This window comes from Apaloderma vittatum, unplaced genomic scaffold (genome assembly GCF_000703405.1).
Source record: "Apaloderma vittatum isolate BGI_N311 unplaced genomic scaffold, ASM70340v1 scaffold10148, whole genome shotgun sequence".
NCBI lineage: Eukaryota > Metazoa > Chordata > Aves > Trogoniformes > Trogonidae > Apaloderma > Apaloderma vittatum.
In genome coordinates this window covers 1-21135 of record NW_009729029.1, presented here as the reverse complement: position 1 = coordinate 21135, position 21135 = coordinate 1, and the positions used below count along the sequence as shown (strand labels likewise).

Below are 21135 nucleotides of genomic sequence, written 5' to 3'. Positions count from 1 at the left end.
GAAAAAAAAAAATCATTATAAAACAGAGTACATTCCTAAAAACACCTGGGCATCAGTTAAAAAACGCGTTTTAAGTTTTTAAGTATATTATACATTCCCATTATCCAGAGCCGACATAACAATGCTTAAAGCAACTAGAATCGCAATGCATGTATTTTTGTAAGTCTGCACTTAGATGAGGAATTATCTATGAAGAAAACAGCAATTTTACTGCCAAAACCTAAAATTCTTCTCTACACTCTGCTCCACTGTCAGACCAGTATAAATCAAAATGCTTCTACTTATTAATTCAGGCCAAAAAAAGAGATATGCATAAGCCGTTTTAGTGACATTTTATGAAAAAGTAATTTTTCAGGTTTTACCCTCCCCCTCCACATATGTGTGAAATTCTTCTTTTGGCAGCAAGCCACAGACCAATTTTGAGGTGGAAAACAGTTGTATTTAAAAAAAAAAGTCAGAAATTACTTTATAAATGGACACATCTTACAATACATTACAATGCTCTCTTTAGTAGCCAAATGGTTCATGAACATTACACTTTATGTAATATCACAAATGCACAAAATATGCTTTGCATATGATTGCAAAACCAGCAGCACTCTGGAGCCAAGCACATGGCTTAGTATTATAATAATGAGTCTACTTCAATGTAGTGGATTTTAATAAGACTTTAATAATACTGGTATGAAGCCAAATTACATAACGTCCCAAAATACGAAACAAAGCTTTTACAGAGAAAATAAAAGCTCATTGAAGTATAGCCACATTAAAAAAAAACAACCAAAACAACCACCAATGTCATCTAAACAAGCCATTAGGCATATTTAATTTTAAAAAATCAAATTAGAGAAAAGAAACTCAAATCTATTCCCAGATCTCAAGATAAAATTAAAAAGGATATTATTTTAGGCAACATTTATGAAATGAAGGTACTACGCCAGCTCTGGGAAACAAGCTAACACCATAATTACCTCTTTTGGCACACACAGGGATATGGGTTGACTATCTCCAATTTCTCTCAAAGGACAAAAAATGATTCAGTTACCTTACAGGTCGGTTTTAAGACTGGGCTATGTTGGATTGTCTAGGAACAGCTTAGACCAATAAAATAATTTTCTTATACACATGAAAACCAACTCCATTTAAGAGTCCCAAAGCTAAAGAGCCCCTCCAATCCTGGAGCCTTGGGGAAAGCACCCGCAAGGCCTGGTCCAGCACGCTCAGAACAACTTTCTCTCCTACCTGTCCCTGTGTACAACTCTCAGATAACAATTAAATGGAAAATCAGTATTTGTTGGGTAACGCATGCAGGCTATCACGCATCCTTTAAGCGGTATAACCTTTTAAATATTAGTGTTATGCTAGTCGAAAGATTAGTATTTGCGCATATAACGTTTTTTGTCCTTTATTAGGATCAACTATTTAGATCCACGTATCCAATAGAGAGATCAACATATATTAGCGTCTTCCAACGTACTACTGGTTACAGTTAAACTCAGTCCAAATCAGTGCTGACAGCCTATCAGGGCATGTGGTGATGAATACAGCAAGAATCAGAATAGTTTTCTTTACACAAATTATATTGTCTCATCTCCAAGTCTCTAGGCTTTTTAAGCAGTTTTGATAAAGGCATTAAAAAATTTTAAGTAGATTTAGATTTCACATGACAAGATGAAGTGAGGGGGACGTTTTATGCCTTGGATTTCTTAGAAGTCTACTTTAGCTACAGAAGCCATTAAAAAGTTGCAAGTAACTTCAAGACGAAAGGCATTAGCAGCTTTTTAGAAAAGGATAATCACACTCTTCTAGAGACTTAATGAGACTTAATTCACAGAAGCTTTTGACTTGGTCTGCTGTTAATTGAATCAAAGTCGATGACGATCTTGCTACACTTTGGCTTGAACTCCCTGAAATAAAGAAAAAATATATATTAGTTAGTGGTTAAAACATTTTGCTTGCGTTAGCTCCAGCTAAATTTTTGAAGGAATAAAAAAAACAACAACCAAACTCTCCTTGGATTCACATAGTTTTCATCTCTATGGGAGCCAATTAGAGAGCACCACACTGAGAGAAACCTGGACAAGAAAGACTAAGACAAGAAAGACACACGGGGTGGGTTAGCCTGTACATTCTTCAGCTATTGGAGTTCATAAATTACCCAGGAGTCAAAGGACTTTTAACAACTTAGCTGCAGGTGGTGGCATCATGTTACCAGGACTGGGATTTTTTGATCATACCTATTTATAGTTCAAATATTTTTAATATATATTTACAGATACACATATATGTATCTATAAAAATATTTTAATGTACTGTATATGCATTATATATACACAAAAGATACTGGGAATACATTTTGACAAATATTTTGATCACTTTTTTCCTGACAAGTTTTCAAAGAACACTTTCAAACTTTGCCTCAGTATATTAAAATATTTTTTGTGCTTGGGGAATAGATCACATCATGCATCATACTGGGGAAAAACCGAAGTAGTTAAGAGGGAATCATTCAAAAATTGCAACTTTAGAACTGAAAAATTAATACTGCCACAAAACGTTTCCTTTTATTATCATTAGAGCATCTGCTACAGCAATTAGCAAGGAAGGTATTTGGGGACTGAGCATATATTTTCCAGTCTACCAGTAAACAAAGGATTATGCAAATAGTGTGGATTTAGTGCCTAATTAAGCTCTGCAGTTCAGTTCAAGAGATTCATTAAGTACCACCTACATCCTTAACAATCAATACAAGAATGAGTAACAGTCAACACAGAAAAGCACATGCTGCTGACCACAGAAACTCTGAATACTTTGTCCAGAATAGCAATCTGAAATGCAAGAAACACTTGTCACCCGGGAGGAGTTACAAGATTTAACTTACAAGAGAATGATTTACGCTGCGTAGTCAAACAGTCTCAGTAGACAGAAAATACACTGAAGGACTAAAACTGAATTGCAAGCACTGTTGTGTTTTTTCATAGATGTTTCTTAGCCCAGTAGGTACCTTTCATCCTAAAATTTTATCTGTCAGAATTGTTATGTTTGCAAATTTTTCGAGGTCTTTATATTTATTTTAATACTGTAAAACTTTGTAGAGTTCCAAAGCCTCCCTGACTGCATAATTAGCCTCACCCACAGCGTGTTATTGCTATCAAACTAACAGATTGTCTCGAGGTATCTCTGTCAGTGTCTTTTCAAAACCCACTCTTCAAACATTTTTCAGATTCTCATTACTTTAAAGCAAATATTCCCAGTTTTATCCTTTTCTCACAAGAAAAGCAGGCCAAAGAAGACCAGACAGCTACAGGCACCACGAATGAACTTGTGGGTGCCTGCTTTGACACCTTCCCAAACTGACTGCAACAAAAAGATAGTAATGTTTCCATAAGGATCAGGAAATCCACAAAAAAAAAAAAATAAACTGGTCATTTCAGTCCAACTCATATGATCACAGGATAATTCAGGTTGTAAGGGACCTCAGGAGATCACCTCACCTAACTTTCTGTTTGAAGCAGGGCCAGCGATGACTCTCCTGAGTACAATGTAACAAATAACCATCACATTTGCAATTTCACTTGCAGTCCATCAATGAAATGAATATTCCAAATGGACCATTTTCTCATACAAACGTTTGGAAATTGAAATTTAACCATACACAAGGCAGAGGATGGTGCAACAGTCTGTGAATCCAGCATCTTTTAAAGGCACCCAGAGCAAGCCATCTACAAACACCGAAGAATAAAACACTGCAAGATCTAAGCAAGAAAATCTTTTGCCCTGAAATTGGTCTTTCACACATCATTTTCTTCCTTTCCAAAAAAAAAAAAAGTTAAACCTTTTATATACAATTCTTATATACAGATAAGTTCTCTTACCTGTATATAATACCTGCTAAATCAAACATCCGCCGTGCAGCTGTCATTTCTGTAGTGTCATGATACTTGTCAGACATAAAAATAACTTCCTTTATGCCTAAAAAAGTCATATGGAAAAATATTATAATTACACAGGAAAAAACCCACCAATATTGTCTGGTGCACAAAAATCAGAAAAGGCAGCATTCCTTCACATGCTTTAGAAGTCCTTGGTACACCTCTACTTCCCAAAATACTACAACTTGTACTTGAAAATAAGGCTATGTAAGGTAGAGCTGTTTTGGAAGACACTTCTTTCAAAAATGCTGAAAAATATTTTTCTCTGCTTTCCCCTAAGTTTAACTCAGGAATCAAAAAGTTGTATGCAAAACTACAAAACAGACTAGAAATGAAGCATTTTTGCAGAAGTAGTTGAAAACTTACCTTTCTGCCCCTCTAATATAGATAAAATTCCCCACAAAGAAATTAAACCCGAAATCCTATTCCCCTTCAAAATCCATAGCTATAAAAGGATGCCTTTTTTCCTTTGTCCTGTTTCACAAATAACTCCCAGTCCCAGGATCAAATCCTCATAATCACACACTGTCTCGAATTGTTGAACGATCTATGCTTAAATTACTTAGGCTGGGAAGAAGTGTAACGATTCACCTGAGAGAATTCACGAGCGTTTTAGAGCCTATCAACATCTGATTGTATTTACCAGACAACATGAATATCAATACACTGCAATTTAGTGCTGGCCTAAGCACATCAGAAAAAGGATGACTACATTGAGAACAAGCAGCCAATCTACCTTGGAGAGCATTCGGTTTTGATTCTATAAACAGGAGAAATGTAGCGCAAATACAGAACACTCCTTTCACCTCTCATCATTTCAAACCTTGCTGGACCAAAACAGTGTTCTGTTTGCTGCTTTCCTCCTAGATTCCTGTGGCCATTAGTGGTGTGAGAAACTCCCCAGAACAGCGAGCCGTGCTAGGATTACAAGACTTTACATATACATGCTACCTTAAGCAGAGTTTTTTGCGGAACTGAAGCCTACTGCAGATACTGTCTAATCTGAAAAAAGGAGACACATTTAGGCCAGCACACTTGCTGCAGTGGCACAGATTTATAACAATTGTAATGAAAGACATAATTAAAGTAGGATCATAGAAGTCTTATGACATTTATGAGCAAAGATATTTTAAAATCTTCAAATATCTACCATGCATCACATTCAAATTAAAATTTCATGTATATACTCCCAACAGACCTTTTGTCATGCAGAAGTTTATTTCTTTCTGCCCTACTCTATTCAGTGTGTCAGAGCACAGTAAAATTGACAGTAATTATATGCAAAGCCCGTGTTGTTCTTTGGCAGCTCCTGGTCTAAGAAGTTACAAACCTAAATTAGAAGCACACTTAGAATCACAGAAGATGCAATTAGCACTGGAAAAATTTGGCACCATTCAGATGTGGAAAAAACCCCACAAGTAGCATCTTACCAAGTTGACAGTGCAATTAATTTAGATCTAACAGGAGCAATTTAACATCAAATACATCTGTGATAAGGTACCAGTGAACAGGCAGAACTGCAACCCTGACAAATCAAGCTGGCACTACTCCTTACCTGCCTGGATTATGAGCTTCGCACATTCATTACATGGAAATAAGGCAACATACATGCTGCAGCCTTTCACATCAGCCGAGTTTTTGTTCATGATGGCATTCAATTCGGCATGGCACACTGATTAAAAAAACCCGAAAAACAAAAAAAATCCAATTAATTAATAACAATATCATTCATTAAAATAAATCAGTCAAACTAAAAGTGTTACAATAAAACCGCTTACATCCTTTCAGAAGCAAATAGCTTGCACAGCTTGTCATAAAGGGCAGAGGAAGAAATAAAAGCAGAAAGACCAAGATCAATGAAGGTCAATTGTTCTGACAAGGCTGCCGATTAGTAATGATATCATTAAGCGCATTAGCATTTCCATTTGCTAACACCTATTGCAGGCAACAAAGCCGTAGGCTGTGGGCCAAGTAGTTGCAACCACCCTAAGTGAAGCAATGTCTCACAGCTTCACAACTCTCCGGAGTATCTAATTGCCAGTATAAAACAGCTCATTTATGTGCTTACATGCACAGATACGAACAGTCTTATGGTTATAAGAGCGCGCTGTGCACTCCTAAAAGGCAAGAGAATCGTCAAGTAAAACCGAGCAGCTCTGTCCTCTGGGTCTCAGAACAGCTCAGTGCTGCTGCCATGATTCTCTCACCCCAAGAATACACAAGACACACTCAACCATAAAAACTCCCAGCTTTAATATTAAAGTGAGTTTACTGCTCATTAAAAGGTGCCAGACTTCCCAAGCAGGAAAACAAAAGTCCTCTATTTCTCCACGGATTTGAGACAGGCCAGGTAGAAACAGACTACCCTGCTTTATTCTACCATAACATAATAGCTCTTTTTGGACAGATCGCACCTTAGGGTTTAAGCTTTTATGCTGTACACATCAGCAGATTACCTAATGTGTTACCAGCACAGGTGAGAAAAGCACCATTTCTGTGGCATTCACCATGGACCTCTCAACAAAAATCAGGATCTCTGTGAGAACTTCCTGTTTACGCCTCGGAACGACAGCAAACTGCATAATTTATATACCTACCTACTACGAAACTGCCTGCTGCCCTGACTTACTTCATAAACAGGTGCTGAAGTGTGGTATGGGTTTGAGCTCATCTAGAGACCTGCATGTGCACACATTAAGGTTTTTTCCACTCCTTGTTTTGAACAAAGGATTTAAACAGAAAAAAAAATAGCAGCTTTCCTCTCCATTGCATACAAGAAGAAATTGGAACAGGTAAAGTTTCATAGCCCAAGTTCATAGAATACTTGCTACTATATACTGACCTCTGTGTGAATGATCTCACCATACAAAGAACAACTGAGTGCAGTTAACTTCAACACACAGGAATCCTTGCTGGATGGAAATGTTTTCCGTATGTGCTAAATGTCTACATGGAATTTTCTATATAACAGCTAATGCACTGCAAATTTACAGCCTGCCTTCCAGCACACAAGCCTTCCCATGTAGGTAAATCACAAAGGACCAAACACTTGTTAACGAAAGTACAACGTGGACTTCCACAAGCAGCCCCCAACATCACCATGACCACGCTGTCCACATACATTCTCATAACCAGTAAAGCCAGAAACTAACATAAAAAATAGGAAATTACAAAAAAACCCACCCCACCTAAGCACCCTCACGTTAAGGTTTCTAGTACTATTATTTTTGTTTCCATTACAACTCTAATTTCAATATACGCATTAAGTGTACACATACAAAATCACAGGAACCTATACATTTGGAAAATCCAGAAAATACAGATAACTGCAAGTATATTACTAAGTTGTACTAATCTTATGTAGCCTTCATAATAAACAGTCAGATAATTATTTTTGCAGGGTTACAGAGGACAGTGAAGAAGAGTATCTTATTTCAGCTGCTGGTACTAGGTTATGTCAACGGGACAGAAACATCACTTTTAAGTTTCTTTGAACAATATACTTATGTTCTAGGCATTAGTCTAAAATATGGAAGGCCTCCAGAAAGAAGGATGAGGAAATGTTTTCAAAAGCTCACAGAACTAAAAAAAAAAAAAGCCCCAATAATTCCTTCAGTAAATATTTGTCCTTCACTAGTACTCAGAAATCTTCAGCCATAAAACCAGATGAGTTTCATTATTAGTTCTGCAAAAAAGTTTCCTTCCTGCACTGATGGGAAAGAAAGGCTCTTTCAGCAGACTTCTACAAACTTTCAACAACAAACCTCTTCCCAACCAAAAACAAGTTCAGGCCAAAAATAACTTACAGAAGATAATCAGCTGCAGCAAGGGAAAAGAGAAATTTTGCCTCCTCATCATAACACAATCTGAAGATAAGAACAATTACGACTCTCCAGTGCAGAAAGAAAACACAGAAATAGTAATAAGGAAGAAACAGAGACTGATCATTCCAAGACAGAAAGTAGTGGGGTCTCCAACAAACCCAGCAGGCTTTAGTTTCAAAAACAGGGGGAGGTAGGTTTTTCATGCACACTGTAGCCTCACCAAGTATTTCCTACTGCATTTACTGCAGAAAGTAGTACAGGACTAGAAGTTTGCACTGATTCCAGAAGTCATCTTTTCTTTTTCTCTAAGTCTACTGGGCTATTAAATACAAAACCATTTTGTCTCAGTTGCTGGATCATGGAGGAATATTCTGGTGAACTACTGTTACACATGCCTTTGTTTTATACATTTCCCTAGACATCTGCTACTGGCCTGTGTAAAGGATACTATGCTAGATGGTCCTTAAGGTATAGGCATCAAATATTTTTAGGCTTTTTCCCATCATTCTTCATCCCCTCTTCCTCAGATTCCCTGCTCTCTGGCACACAGGCATTCACTGCTAGCCAATTTATAGATAAGATAGTCTGTTATCTCCAGTTTTTTCTTACAGACCTGCCCAGCTTTGTGCAGGGCATTAGTGAGAGACAAAACACACATAGTCCAAAATCCCTCTTGTTAATAATAAAGTAGTTCACATTGGGGGTCTTACAAAGTTTTCTAATCTGTAAAGAGCTCCTACTAACAGTTATGTTGTTCTTTCTCAGACACAAAGAAGCTAACTTAAAATAAGCTTTCACAGGTGCACCTGTGGGGGGCCCCAGTGTCTTGGCTTTAAAAAAACCCAATATTCATGTATAGCAAACATAATATGAAGTCTGCAACACTGGTTCCCATTCTGGAAAAGCGGCTTGAAAAGTATTCTCAAAAGGCTTCATTAACTGAAGAAATAACCATGGAACGAGGAGTTAGCATGTGCTCTGACGTTCCCACCACCTGCTACTACACTCACAGAGGAGTGGGGGGGATGAGGGGAAAGCAGAGGAATGACTGCTTCATTACTGTCACGTAGTACATAAGGTAGCACTCACCCTGAACCCTACCTGTAAAGAAGAGAGCCCTACTTACCCCATTAATGGTAATTTTTCAGAATTAACCACTTAACATGAACATGCACTTAGTGGGCTGCAGAGTCAGAAGTACTCTTCCCACCTACTAGGTGTTCTGACTAGTGATTTTATGAGAACTGCAGGACTAGTCAAAGTCCTTCTTAATGCTGTTTAAAGGTTTACACGCTTGATTAAAAGCTTGGAGTAGGGACCACTATAACATGTCACCTTTTAAGAAGCAATCAGAGGAAGGGCTGGGGGCAGTGACTGTTCTATGTAATTAGTTACTAACTGAGCCAAACTAGGAATTTTGCCTATAAGGAAAGGCTGAAGGAGCTGGGTCTCTTTAGCTTGGAGAAGAGGAGGCTGAGGGGTGACCTCATAAATGTTTATAAATACGTCAAGGAGGAGTGTCAGGAGGACGGAGCCAGGCTCTTTTCAGTGATGTCCAATGACAGGACAAGGGGCAGTGGGTACAAGCTGGAATATAGGAGGTTCCACAAAAATATTAGGAAAAACTTTTTCACTGTGAGGGTGACAGAGCACTGGCACAGGCTGCCCAGGGAGGTTGTGGAGTCTCCTTCTCTGGAGACATTCAAAAACCGCCTGGACATGATCCTGTGCGATCTACTGTAGGTGATCCTGCTCTGGCAGTGGGAGCTGGACTAGATGATCTTCTGAGGTCCTTTCCAACCCCTATCATTCTGTGATTCTGTGAATTTTGAGAAATTATGCACAAAATATGGTGTCACATTTGAGAAGAACACGTTTCAATGCACATAGATTGTCATGCAGCAAGTTTTGACTTATTAGCAGAAGTTTTTACACTGCCATGTTAACCAACTTGACAAATACTACAGGTTCCCAACACAGACATATGGTAATAGCATTCTTCAACAGAAACCTGGCACAGAAGCAGATACAGGATGTTCTGTAATTTGGCCCAGTTCTTCTCAGCCTTTTGGCAAAATCTTCACCTTTTCATGTTCGTCCCTTGTCCATCCCATCTTTGTTCAAGGTCTGCTTACCACTTATCCTTTACTCGCTGGATCCCTGATGCTGGATACAGCAAGGATCACAGCATGGACCAAAATATTATTGAAGGGAACAGGAGCTGGAGTGACAGCCCCTGGGGACAGTGGATCTGGAATTTGTAGCTTGACATCAATTTTATTTTTTTTTATAACCTTTGTGAAAGCACAAGGATGGTTGCTGGTCACTGCATTAGGGCAAGGCAGGACACTGATGTTGGGCTGGCACTGCCTTCAGCCACTCCTGCTGTTCTCTGGCTGTGGTCAGGGCAGGGAGACGATAAATTCTACTGGGGGTAGACCAGAGAAGCCCTTTGCAAAACCTGAGAAGCACTGGCTAATCCAATCCATCTCCCAGTTTCTTCCATCCTGATCCAGGTTTGATCTATTCTCAGCAGAACACAGAGGTGTTTCTTACTGGGCAAGAAGAAATCGCTCTTGGTGTTTCCAAATCTCTAAAGTTTCTAGAGTTTTGAAGCATGACACCAGAATTGGACAGAAATGCATGCAGGACAAGAGAGTGAGTGGCTGTAGGTGGAAACTGTCTCCCATAGATCCTATTTCCAGCTGAAGACTCAGCTTTGCAATGCCAATTGGAGGGAGAGCATCACACTTCTTTATAGTGCCTTATCAAGTTTTGTGCTGTCAAAATAACAGCTTCTACCAAAGTAGCATTTGCCTGAATATCTCTGAGTCTAAAAAATGACTAAAAGCCCATAATCCTAACACAATGAAATGTTGATAACTGCTTCATTTTACACAGCAGGTACTGTTCAATTAGAGCATACTTTTTGCTACAGCACATATTTTATTATATCTGAACCTGTATAAATATTTGTAAGCATATTTATTCAATATTTTCTCTATTGCTCAGAGATTTTTAAATTTGCCAGTCACTTTAATTTAAAACTCTCTTAATTAGAGACTGTCAAACGGATGTTCTTAGATTACAGTGGAGACAAAGGGCATAACTGGAGAACAGCAACCAGCATTAGTGGGAAGACATGCGTTAATAGGAGAAAAATGTAGGATTTCAAATGACTGGTCAGAGGAAACTGAGCATCATCAAATCCTTGGATTCATCTAACAAACACAGGGCCCTCACTTTTGACTCTAAAAGCCAGAATTTTGCCTAATTCTTAAGAAGCTTCTGCACATGCTACTGAACACAACACTTCACAAAGAGCTTTTAATAACCTCTTAGTAAAGCAGGTATTCAAAACTGGCCTTCCATTTCTCTCATGTGGGAGAAACACCCCCGCTCCTGCTGCTGACTGGCAGACTGAAAAGAGCCAGTTCCAGCATAACAAAAAAAGTCCAATGTTATGCTGTGAAAAAACGGCATTCTGTAAAAACACCCAGTGCCCTTCTGACATAAAAAGGCTCTGCTACTAAACTGTTCAAATATACACTACAAGTAGAATTTTAAAAGTTTTAGTCTGCTTCAAGATTCTCCTAAGGAATGCACAGTATCAACACAGGTGATCCACATCACTACTCCTGTAATAGCCGAATGCCTTGAAAACATTTGCATCTTCCAAGGTAAGGTGAGCACTACCTACCAGATTTTGATGCTTCCTCTCAGTAGCAGCTCAGGTTACACTTAGATGCGGGTAAATACAATTTTTTCTAATCAAGCACAACCTTTTTTCCCCTAAGAGCATAACCCACACTTGAGGGTGCAGGTCAGATATGTACAGTATATTGCAGCAGAGATAGGTAATGGAGACACTGGTGAATTTCAAGCCAACAAGTTTCAAGAAATAGTAAAATTAAAGTATGACAGGACTTGACTAGCCTTACAACAAAAGTTCAAAAGGTTATTGCTATCAGTAAGTACACAGGGGAAGAAGGGAAAGTGGGAAGGGGGGAAAGTAGGAAGGGTTCATCATAGTGAATAAGAAAAGCTGTAAGAACAATGCTGGCACACACAGGAATGCAGAAACTAACCACGAATAAACTCAGGGGGGAAACTGGAAGTTTTCTAGCCATGAAACAATGAATCTGATCAGAGCTGTGGGGTCAATGCATCCATCTGCTCTGCTGGAGCTCCATAAATTTATTATAGGATCAGCTAACACACTTCTGCAAAGACAGCCTCTGGGTCCAATGCCCTGCTATGCCTGTGCTGCTAAACGTGGGCCGTGGCAGGGAATGACCCTTGGCCCTGAGGCCAAGTGGCACAGACCAGCTCCTGTTCACCTCACCCATAGCTCTGTCAGCATTACACAGCACCGGCCTTGGGTTTCCTCCAGGCTCCGCATCTCAGGAGTCCCACGGCACCACATGCTTATCTTGTATGTCTCAGTTCAAAGCGCACAAAGAAGTGAGATGATGGGTTTTCACAGCCCTCCAGAGTGGTGTGTTCACAGCATGAAGCAGGGTATGAGATGCATATCCCCCAGTACGGCCTGAGGGAGGGAGGAGGGTTAGGCGTGCCATCTCAGCAGGCTTTGCATTATAGGCCTATACACCACAACAGTTTTCTTGCAGCCCTTTTTCCACCCTGCCCTCTGGAACAGCCTTTGAGCGAGCCATTCCTGGAGCAACAGTCTTTGTTCTGGAGAAAGCTAGTCAGAGCGGTCCAGAACAGATGTGAAGTGAGCTAATGTTAAGGCCTAACCTACAACAGTATAAAAGAACAGGAGGTCAGCATTCAGATCCACCCCAAACCCTTTTCTGTAGCCCTCACTGGAGATGCATTAAGTAGCTCTAGAAGATACCTTCCAAGTTCCCGTGGTGCTACATGCACAATTACCACCAGCTTTACCTAATCAGCTACATTGCAGCTCTAGTGATGAAGGCGCCAGCATTCCCATGATAAGCTAATGAAGCAGACACTAAGATTGTACCATCTCTGAATAAGCTAGTCAGAGAAAAAGCAAGGATAAAAAGTTCAATTTACACAAATGCTGTGATGATTAGCAAAAGCGGAAAGGAAAACATGACAGTTTAATGAGATTTCAGCAGCAATTCTGTGTGTCTCTGCATCTACCAGAATTTTTTAAAGCAGATTTTTTTTATATATATATATACTTGTCTGGTCTGTCAACTGTGCTATCAAGATTAATAAGAAACTGCTAGAGTTTAAATGATCTGTGAATTACAAAATAGGTCGTTTATTCATCACAGCAGACACTTTATGTTACAAAGTTGTGATTTTTTTAATGAGGTGAAGACTAAGATTCTTGGGGGGGAAGGGAGGTAGTTAGAACAACTCTAGAAATGAACTCATCTCTCCAAGCTGTTAGATTGATTAGCACATTTTTTAAACATCATGTATTAGTGATTTTTACTTTACTCGATATCTTTTAGAGTCAGACCTGACCTGAGAATTTTTTTTTTTTATCAGTTATCTTGTACAAAGGTTCGTCACAAATTCATAGAGCATTTTTAGCTTAAATTGGTCAGCTTAGGTGAGTGCCTGGAATATGCTCAGGTCCCAGTGACCACTCACACTGATCTTAGTTCAGAACTGAGACCTTACAGCAGCCTAAACCAAAATCAATAATTTGTTTTCAGTACTTTATATTTAATCAATGGGCTAACACTTGTTTCCTCATCCTATAAATAAAGAGCAGTCATACCAAGTTGTACCATAATGGTACTGTCACTATATGTAAAACCAGTGCTTCTGTGCTTTAAGGCAGACTTAAAATTTGGCAGGAGCTCATCCTAGTATCAGGAACACATCTCTTATGAAAAATAACATGAAACTGTCTCAAGCTTAAGAGTTAACATTAGAGGTTTTATAATAAATTGGTAAAGCGAACAAGGACAAAGTACCGGGGTTTTAAGAACTCAAATATGAAACTGATGAATTATGTGCTGAGCCACTGCATATCATCTTTCACTTCAGTGCTACAGGAAACCAGGAAAAGTAATGCTCGTTTTCAGAGAGAGCTCTGGGTGAACACAGAGAATGTCAAAACTCATGCAAGTCTAATTTCTGTATCAGATCACTTGGCAGAAGTTACAAGTAAAAAACAGAATTAGAGATAAATATTGTACCTCTTTGCAAAATCTCAACTCTGGCACTCATTTCCCCTCACCCATGCAGGTGAAGGAAGGGAAAAATTCTCAAGAAGGGTCACTGCGGTGAGCCTCGAAGCCTGATGGTGGAGTCACCACAGGTGCAGATCTTGGTAGTAGTAGCAAATATTCAAATGAGAGCTTTGAAGGCCAAAGTGGAGTAGGGTTCCATGTGAATTGAACAGGGGTGTTGGTTTTTTTTGTTGTTTTTTTTTTACAACACAGAAGTTCCACCTCAACATGGGGAAAATCTTTTTTACTGTGAGGGTGACAGAGCACGGGCACAGGCTGCCCAGGGAGGTTGTGGAGTCTCCTTCCCTGGAGACTTTCAAAACCCAACTTGACACGTTCCTGTGTGGCTGCCCTAGGGGATCCTGCCTTGCAGAGGGATTGGACTAGATAATCTCCAGAGGTCCCTTCCAACCCTGAACATTCTATGATTCTGCAATTCTTCCCTCTGACACTCCTGAGCCTGGGAAGGCTGAGATGCAGCACAGGATGAAGGAGCTCCTGATGCTCATTTCTCCTGTGCCCATGGCTTCTGTTGCCATGAGCCTCACCCCACACAGGTGCAGCAGCAACTGGTGTGGAAGCAGAAAGATGGTGGTGGACTGAGAGAGCACACGCTCCTTGCTTCCTTATCCACATCAGCTATTTCAGGCCACAAGGCAGCTCTGAACTCCATTTCCATGCCCAGCAGACAGCACTTACGGCACGAAGCCAAGCCCGAGGCAACCCAGCAACTTTTGTCTCCTTCCTTCCTGCAAACCACACCTGGCCCAGAGGAGTAAACTGTACAGCCCTGCAGAAAAGTACACCAAGATTCACAGCGGACCCTTTGAAGCAGGTTTGCAGAAGGCTGAGCTACACCTGTCATAAAGACAAAGGCAGGATCCAAAACAGCACTCGACCACATCTACTATGAAACCATCCTTGCTCTTCATTCCTTTTGCCCATTCAGTTAATGCGAATCAAATCAGAGGTGGAAGTAAACAATGGCAGTCCCCTCACCCACAGCAGTGCCAATTGATTGTGCACCAGATGAGGCAAAAATGGCATGGAAGGACAGAATGCAATCACATACTTCAAGAGAAACAAAATTCAGCTCCTTCATACATATTGCATCTGTCATCAACACTGAATACTAGAATTTTCCACAATCACTGGAGTTTATAATTTTAATACCTGTATTTTAGACGCAAGGGTTTGTTTTGCATATACAAGCTCTCTATAATTTCTGTGGGGATGAGCACACAGAAGCAGCAATCATCTGCACACACTGCAACTCTGTGCTAATGAGCTGCACTGTACTTAAAAGTTGTCACTACACAATCCAAAACGGCTAATCATTTATGAACATACCTCACCAGGAAGTCAGCCTTTCATAAAGACTATTTTCATTTTTCAGAGCTGTGATTTTTTTATCCTGATGTACCACATACAGGCATATTGACAAAATCAGGTGAGTGGAAGAAAAACCAATCGATATTTTACCAGCTGAACTTTCGCATATACAGACATCACAAGCCTGACCTTTCAATCACAAGAAGCCTTACCATAAGGATATTTCGTGTCTAATTTATGTGCTGCTGTCCTTGCCCAGGGTAGTACATCATCACTGCAGCCATTAGGCATCCCATTGTATCCAATTCCAACAATCTTGTTTTCTGAATTTACAATGCAGGCACCAACCTAAACAAAATCAGATTTATATAGTACTGACAGCATGCAAAATGATGTATCAACAAGAAAGACGAGATCTGAAAAATCAGTCCTACAATTTTAATTTAAGAGATAAAAACTTCACTTTATATTATGTCCCACCATGTAGTAAGCAAGGCTACAATTGTACATAAGTGGGGGAGCTTCAAATTAAATCACAGCAGATGCAACCCTGCTTCCCCTCCGGTCATGCAGTCCCCTTCCCAGCCTGCCAGCACCATTCCCTGTCCAACTCCGAAGCAAATCTAGTTCAGGGAGCAGAACTGGCACTGAATTAACGCTACTAAATGCAAGTTTTGTGTCAGTTCAACTCCCCAGACTAGCTTTTCCAGCAGCAAAGAAAAGGTATGGAAGATGAAACAGAAATAAAGTAGTGTTGATCTAGGCAAAGACAGGCTTACAAACCTTTGTGGCTTGCTTACACAAACATGTTCCAAAATATCAACCTTTTACCTCCAACTCCTACTTCAATCCAAGTGTGCACAGGGCCGCCTCTCATAGAACAACGAAGCATCCCTTTTTTATGTTTTCTGCCCATATTTTAGACTTATTAAAATGGTAACAGTACTGACTAATTCACACAATGTGTTTATCTATCAGCTCTTGGGTAACAAAAATTCAGCCCTAAGTTAATAACCTTCAGAGAACTATAAGCCATAACGTACAAAAGTCAGCAAGTAATTGAACAGACTGCTAACACAGATTTTACTCCATGGCTTTCCTGGGATTTGCTTCCTTAAGTTTTTCACACAAAGAAAGAATAACAGGACGACTCGGTCCTGAGAACAGCATGTTTCAGGAGATGTATCAGTCACCTCAAACCAATATTCAACAGAGGCACATGAAAGAAGCAGAGAGTGGGGACAGGCAGTGAAGTAGAAGCTAAGGGGAACCTGAGGGAGGAACCAAACTAGAAGACAACTCCAATCAACTCAGGAACAAAAAAAAGGTAATTTTTATACTCTTACAGGTGAGGAAAAGAAACTTGTAAAATGCTGTCTTAAAAAAATTACAGTCTAAAACTTTCAGTAGTTTTATCCTCCTCTAATAGTAACTGAAAAATGAGAGAAAATGCATGTGTTATTTTAACCTCCAGATGAAAAGAAGATTTACAAAACTCTAAGCCTCAAATGTACACACAGAATTATACACACGGGGTCATACCAAATAAGAGAATTTCTGTAAAAAAAGGTGCTGACAATGTTAAAAATCAAACAGCTATGTACCGAAATAAGTTAATAAGAAATGTGCATCTGACACGATGTGCAATATAGATTAGGTTATGTTATTCTTATACATTGTCTTCTTACTTGAGAACTTGGATCCTTGCTTCTTTGTGCTGACAAAAAAGCTACTGCCATAAAATATTCAGGCCATTCCAAATAATCTTCACGTTTTTTGCAGGAAGCCTCACTGTTGAAACTATAGTTTATGGAAAAAAAAAACAAACACAAAAAACCAACCATCAGCAAACAACACATAGCTGGAGATTGTATTTCATCTGCAAAAGTTTAAAGTAACCAGGATCAGAATCTGGCTAAGATGACCACACATTTACTAATATTTTAACAGTAAAACCATCAGGGTTATGTGCTTTTCAGGAACTTATATATGCAACACTTCCTTTCAGGGGAAAGGCATCCAAGCAAGGTGGCAAATTTCAGTTTCAGATAAGGCTGAGCTATTTAGAGCACTGAGCTATTCAAAGACAGAGCAATCTATCCTTTATAGATAACATCCTGTATATTTCTAAGATTTGGGTATATCATATACTGGCATCCTTTTCACCCAAACAACATAATCTTTTTTACGATGACTGCACTAACTGCAAGCCTCTAATCTAAGCTATTTTGTACTTCTGGCTATGACAAGCGCTCATTAGATTTGCTTGGTAGCTTCCTGTGCAGTCATTCTGTTCTGCCCATACAGTTACTGCCATGAGCTTGCCTCTCGTTACAACACTTACTAGCAAAAACCTGACGCCGTTTTGATAGTCCCTTTCTAAGTTTCTCTTGAAATTTTGTCCTGTGGAAGCCTTCTAAAAACTGAGAGGAGATGGATTTATTCTTTACCTGCACTGAGAGCCTTATTTGAGGGAAGGAGCGAGGAAAAAAAAAAAATGAAGTGATGCAGTATTTTCTCTTGCCTGCTTATGGCTGAAAGGCTGCTTGGATAGCCTTAAGACGCAACAGGAGAATTTCTGTGCTTTTCGGTTCAATGAGAGGAAAGACAGTCATCTCTCCCCCTCCCCAACATATTTAAGCTTTGCAAACTTCAAGGCAAAGATCCAATTCAAAGAAATTTCCCCAAACTCTAACCTATCATTGTTACACTTGAAAACCAAACCAACAGAACACCTCAAAGTAATCAGCCAATCAAAATACAAGGGGCACAGTACTTTTTTTCTTGGGCTCCTCTTACCAAGGACTACAGCTTGAGACTGAGATACCCTTCTAGCAACGTACAGCCACGCCAAAAATACGCCATAAGTAACTGCAATCAGCAAGACATCTCCTAGCAGCACTTGTATCAACACTTTCAGAAGACAAATAAAGATTAGAGGACAAGTATTTTGTTAATTTTTATTTTTATAACCAAAGCCATATAGCAGAGTCTTGCAGTTAGCTTGTCATAAAGAAGTTACGGCTATTTCATAGAATCAAAGAACGGCTTGACTTGGAAGGGACCTTAAAGATCATCTAATTCCAACCCCCCTGCCATGGGCAGGGACTCCTCCCACTAGACCAGGTTGCTCAGAGCCCCATCCAGCCTGGCCTTGAACACTGCCAGGGAAGGGGCATCCACAGCTTGCCTGGGCAACCAGTGCCAGTGACAACACCCTCACAGTAAAGAACTTCTTCCTAATGTCTACTCTAAGTCATCCTGCTCTAGTTTAAAAACACTGCCCCTTATCCTGTTGCTACACGCCCTTGTGGACAGTCCCTCCCCAGCTTTCCTGCAGGCCTCCTTCAGGTACTGGAAGGCTACTGTAAGGTCTCCCTGGAGCCTTCTTTTCTCCAGGCTGAACAACCCCAACTCTCTCAGCCTGTCCTCAAAGGAGAGGTGCTCCAGCCCTCTGATCATCTTTGCGGCCCTCCTCTGGACTCGTTCCAACAGGTGAAGACAATGCCAGCACATGATAAAACTGTACTTTAGAAACCTACAAGGTGCTATTCACCAAAGATAATTTGCTGGGTTTGAGTAGTTCATGTATGGCACATTACAGGTTAGCAGTCTTCACTTGTTCTTGGACCAAATAAGGATCATCTTTAAGGCCATCATCTCAATGAGAGGAGGGAAAAACACACACTCTTGGTGCAACGAGCACACCTCTCACACTTTGACAACACTGTAAATAGTGCCCAGAACTGCCAAGTGTCAATGCAAACACACAAATGAAGTGTGTGATCCTGAGAGTGCCAAAACTGGCTTGAATCATCATAACTAAAGGGTTGGGGCTATATCCTACTAGTTCAGAGAACAAGAAGCAGAAAGAAGAAATTAAAGACATGCCCTCACACCTCTCCATGCCAAACCAAACTTTGACAGGTTAACTGAAATGCCAAGAAAGTCCTTCAGCTAATTTAAGTGATTATTTAAAATCTCTCACAAAAGCAGATTCACAGCATTCAAAACACCATCGGACTTTAAACTATCAGTTTAATACATTCCCAACTACGTGACGTTCACAGTGATGTTTTTGGAGAGGCATGCAACACACAATGCAGAACTACACGGAAAAAAACATTCTGGGGAAAGGGCTCGAGAAAGACAATAGTACTCTGAACCAAGTGATCGCAAGATCTCATTTTGTTAAATTATTCCCTAGCAACCCTATGTATTCAAAAGAGAACAAAAGCTGCTATTTACTTTTCTCATACAGAACTGTGTGTAAGTGGAGGTCCCTCAGAGCACCAACTTCACAGAGAGAAGAGCATATCTGAAAAATGAGCAGAAGGCTTACATCAAAGAGAACATTAAAAGAAAAAACCCTGACTCAATTACTTCTACTTAACATCACCGTGTTTGGCAAGATAATTCCCTCAACCCAGTGCACAGGAATGCAGGAGTGTGAAATGTGTATAAAACAGTTAATTTCTGATTGAGCAGGGGCCAAGGCCTTGGCTAGCTGTCAAGCACACACAGGAAAATTAAGTTTATGGATTCAGGGCATCTGATCATCTACCTTAGGCTCATTTGTAAGTTCTAGAATTGCAAAAATGAAAGCTACTCTAGAAAACATTATAACTAGCCATAAAATAAGCAATTAAGACTTACCCTTGCAATAACTCCTAAGAATTTATGAATAAAAAATAATGGGAACTAAAGAAAGAGAGAAAAAACATCCTTACATTCTAGAGTAATTAGTCTGTAGAAAAGGCTACGTAAACAGTATTTCAAAGGAAAATACAGGAAAAGATTCTGTAATTAGAAGACAGTGCCTCCCTTTTTAGCTCTTTTTCATCCACCTAAGCTTCAAGTAAGCTGTAACAACATCTGAAAAAGACATTTCATTCAGCTACTAGAAAAGGTCTACCTTAATGAAAAATTTAGTTGAGAATCCTAAAACAGAATACATGACCTCAAATCTTTTCATAGGACAATTAGGATTATCAGCTACACAATGTACAGCTGTAGAACTGGTGGGCATCAGACTTTTCTCCCCTTCTAAGTTTTTCTTTTGTTTTCTTATTTCTTATGTCATGTGCATTCTGTTCCAACTATACCGTAGCAGGTTTTTTTCCCCCCCGAGTATCAAGTATTCTACAGAAGATCAACTATCAGTATTCTGTCACTCAACTCACATAATTTAAGGTCAAAAAAGAGGTAATGCATTAAATAAACATAAATAAATAAATATAAATAAAAATTAAACATCTTCAGCAATACTCTTGTTCCCCAAAAGCCAAACACGAGATGTGTTCTTGATGACTTTCAATACCAGCTTCCTCTTTTAATTCTCTTGATTTTGTTTACGATGGCTATTATATCAAAGGAACGTGGCATTTCCTTCTCGTTAGGCATGTCAGCTTTCCCCTCATCTAAGTACCGAGATATGGTCATTACCTATTCCTTACTGGGAGGAAAGGTTTTGAGAGAAATGAAGAGAAAAATCAACCTTTCTTGCATAAAAATTATATTCTGTGCCCTGAAAATTAACGATATTTGAATTTTTCCTGAGAGATAACCCACCAAGCCTGTATGTACAAACCCTGAAGAACTCCTGAGCCCCAGCGGAGCGGTACAGGGGTACGTCCCTTCACTGAACATATTTCACTTTACAGCTGCACTTGTTGGAAGTTAATTAATTGCGTGTGGCTCACACCGAGTCTCCCTTTGAAGAAACGACAAACACAAGACACCTGCTCTTTTTTCCTATCTGGAGGATTTCAAAAAATAAACCCACCGGGCCCGTACCCTCACGACTGGGCCTTCTGAGGCTTCAACAAACGCCGCAGCGATGAGGAAGCCCTCCCACAGCCGCCC

At 39.7% G+C, this 21135-nt stretch overlaps 1 protein-coding gene across 1 annotated transcript; it reads right to left on the bottom strand.

The window, feature by feature from the left end:
• Positions 1-1352: 1352 nt before the first annotated feature.
• DCTD (dCMP deaminase) lies at positions 1353-17070 on the bottom strand (the record flags this gene model as incomplete). The annotated part of the gene is made up of 5 exons (XM_009874297.1): positions 1353-1907; positions 3876-3972; positions 5488-5604; positions 15483-15618; positions 16959-17070. Coding segments are annotated over 5 exons (541 nt in total), but the record flags the coding sequence as incomplete, so codon positions are not given.
• Positions 17071-21135: the final 4065 nt, after the last annotated feature.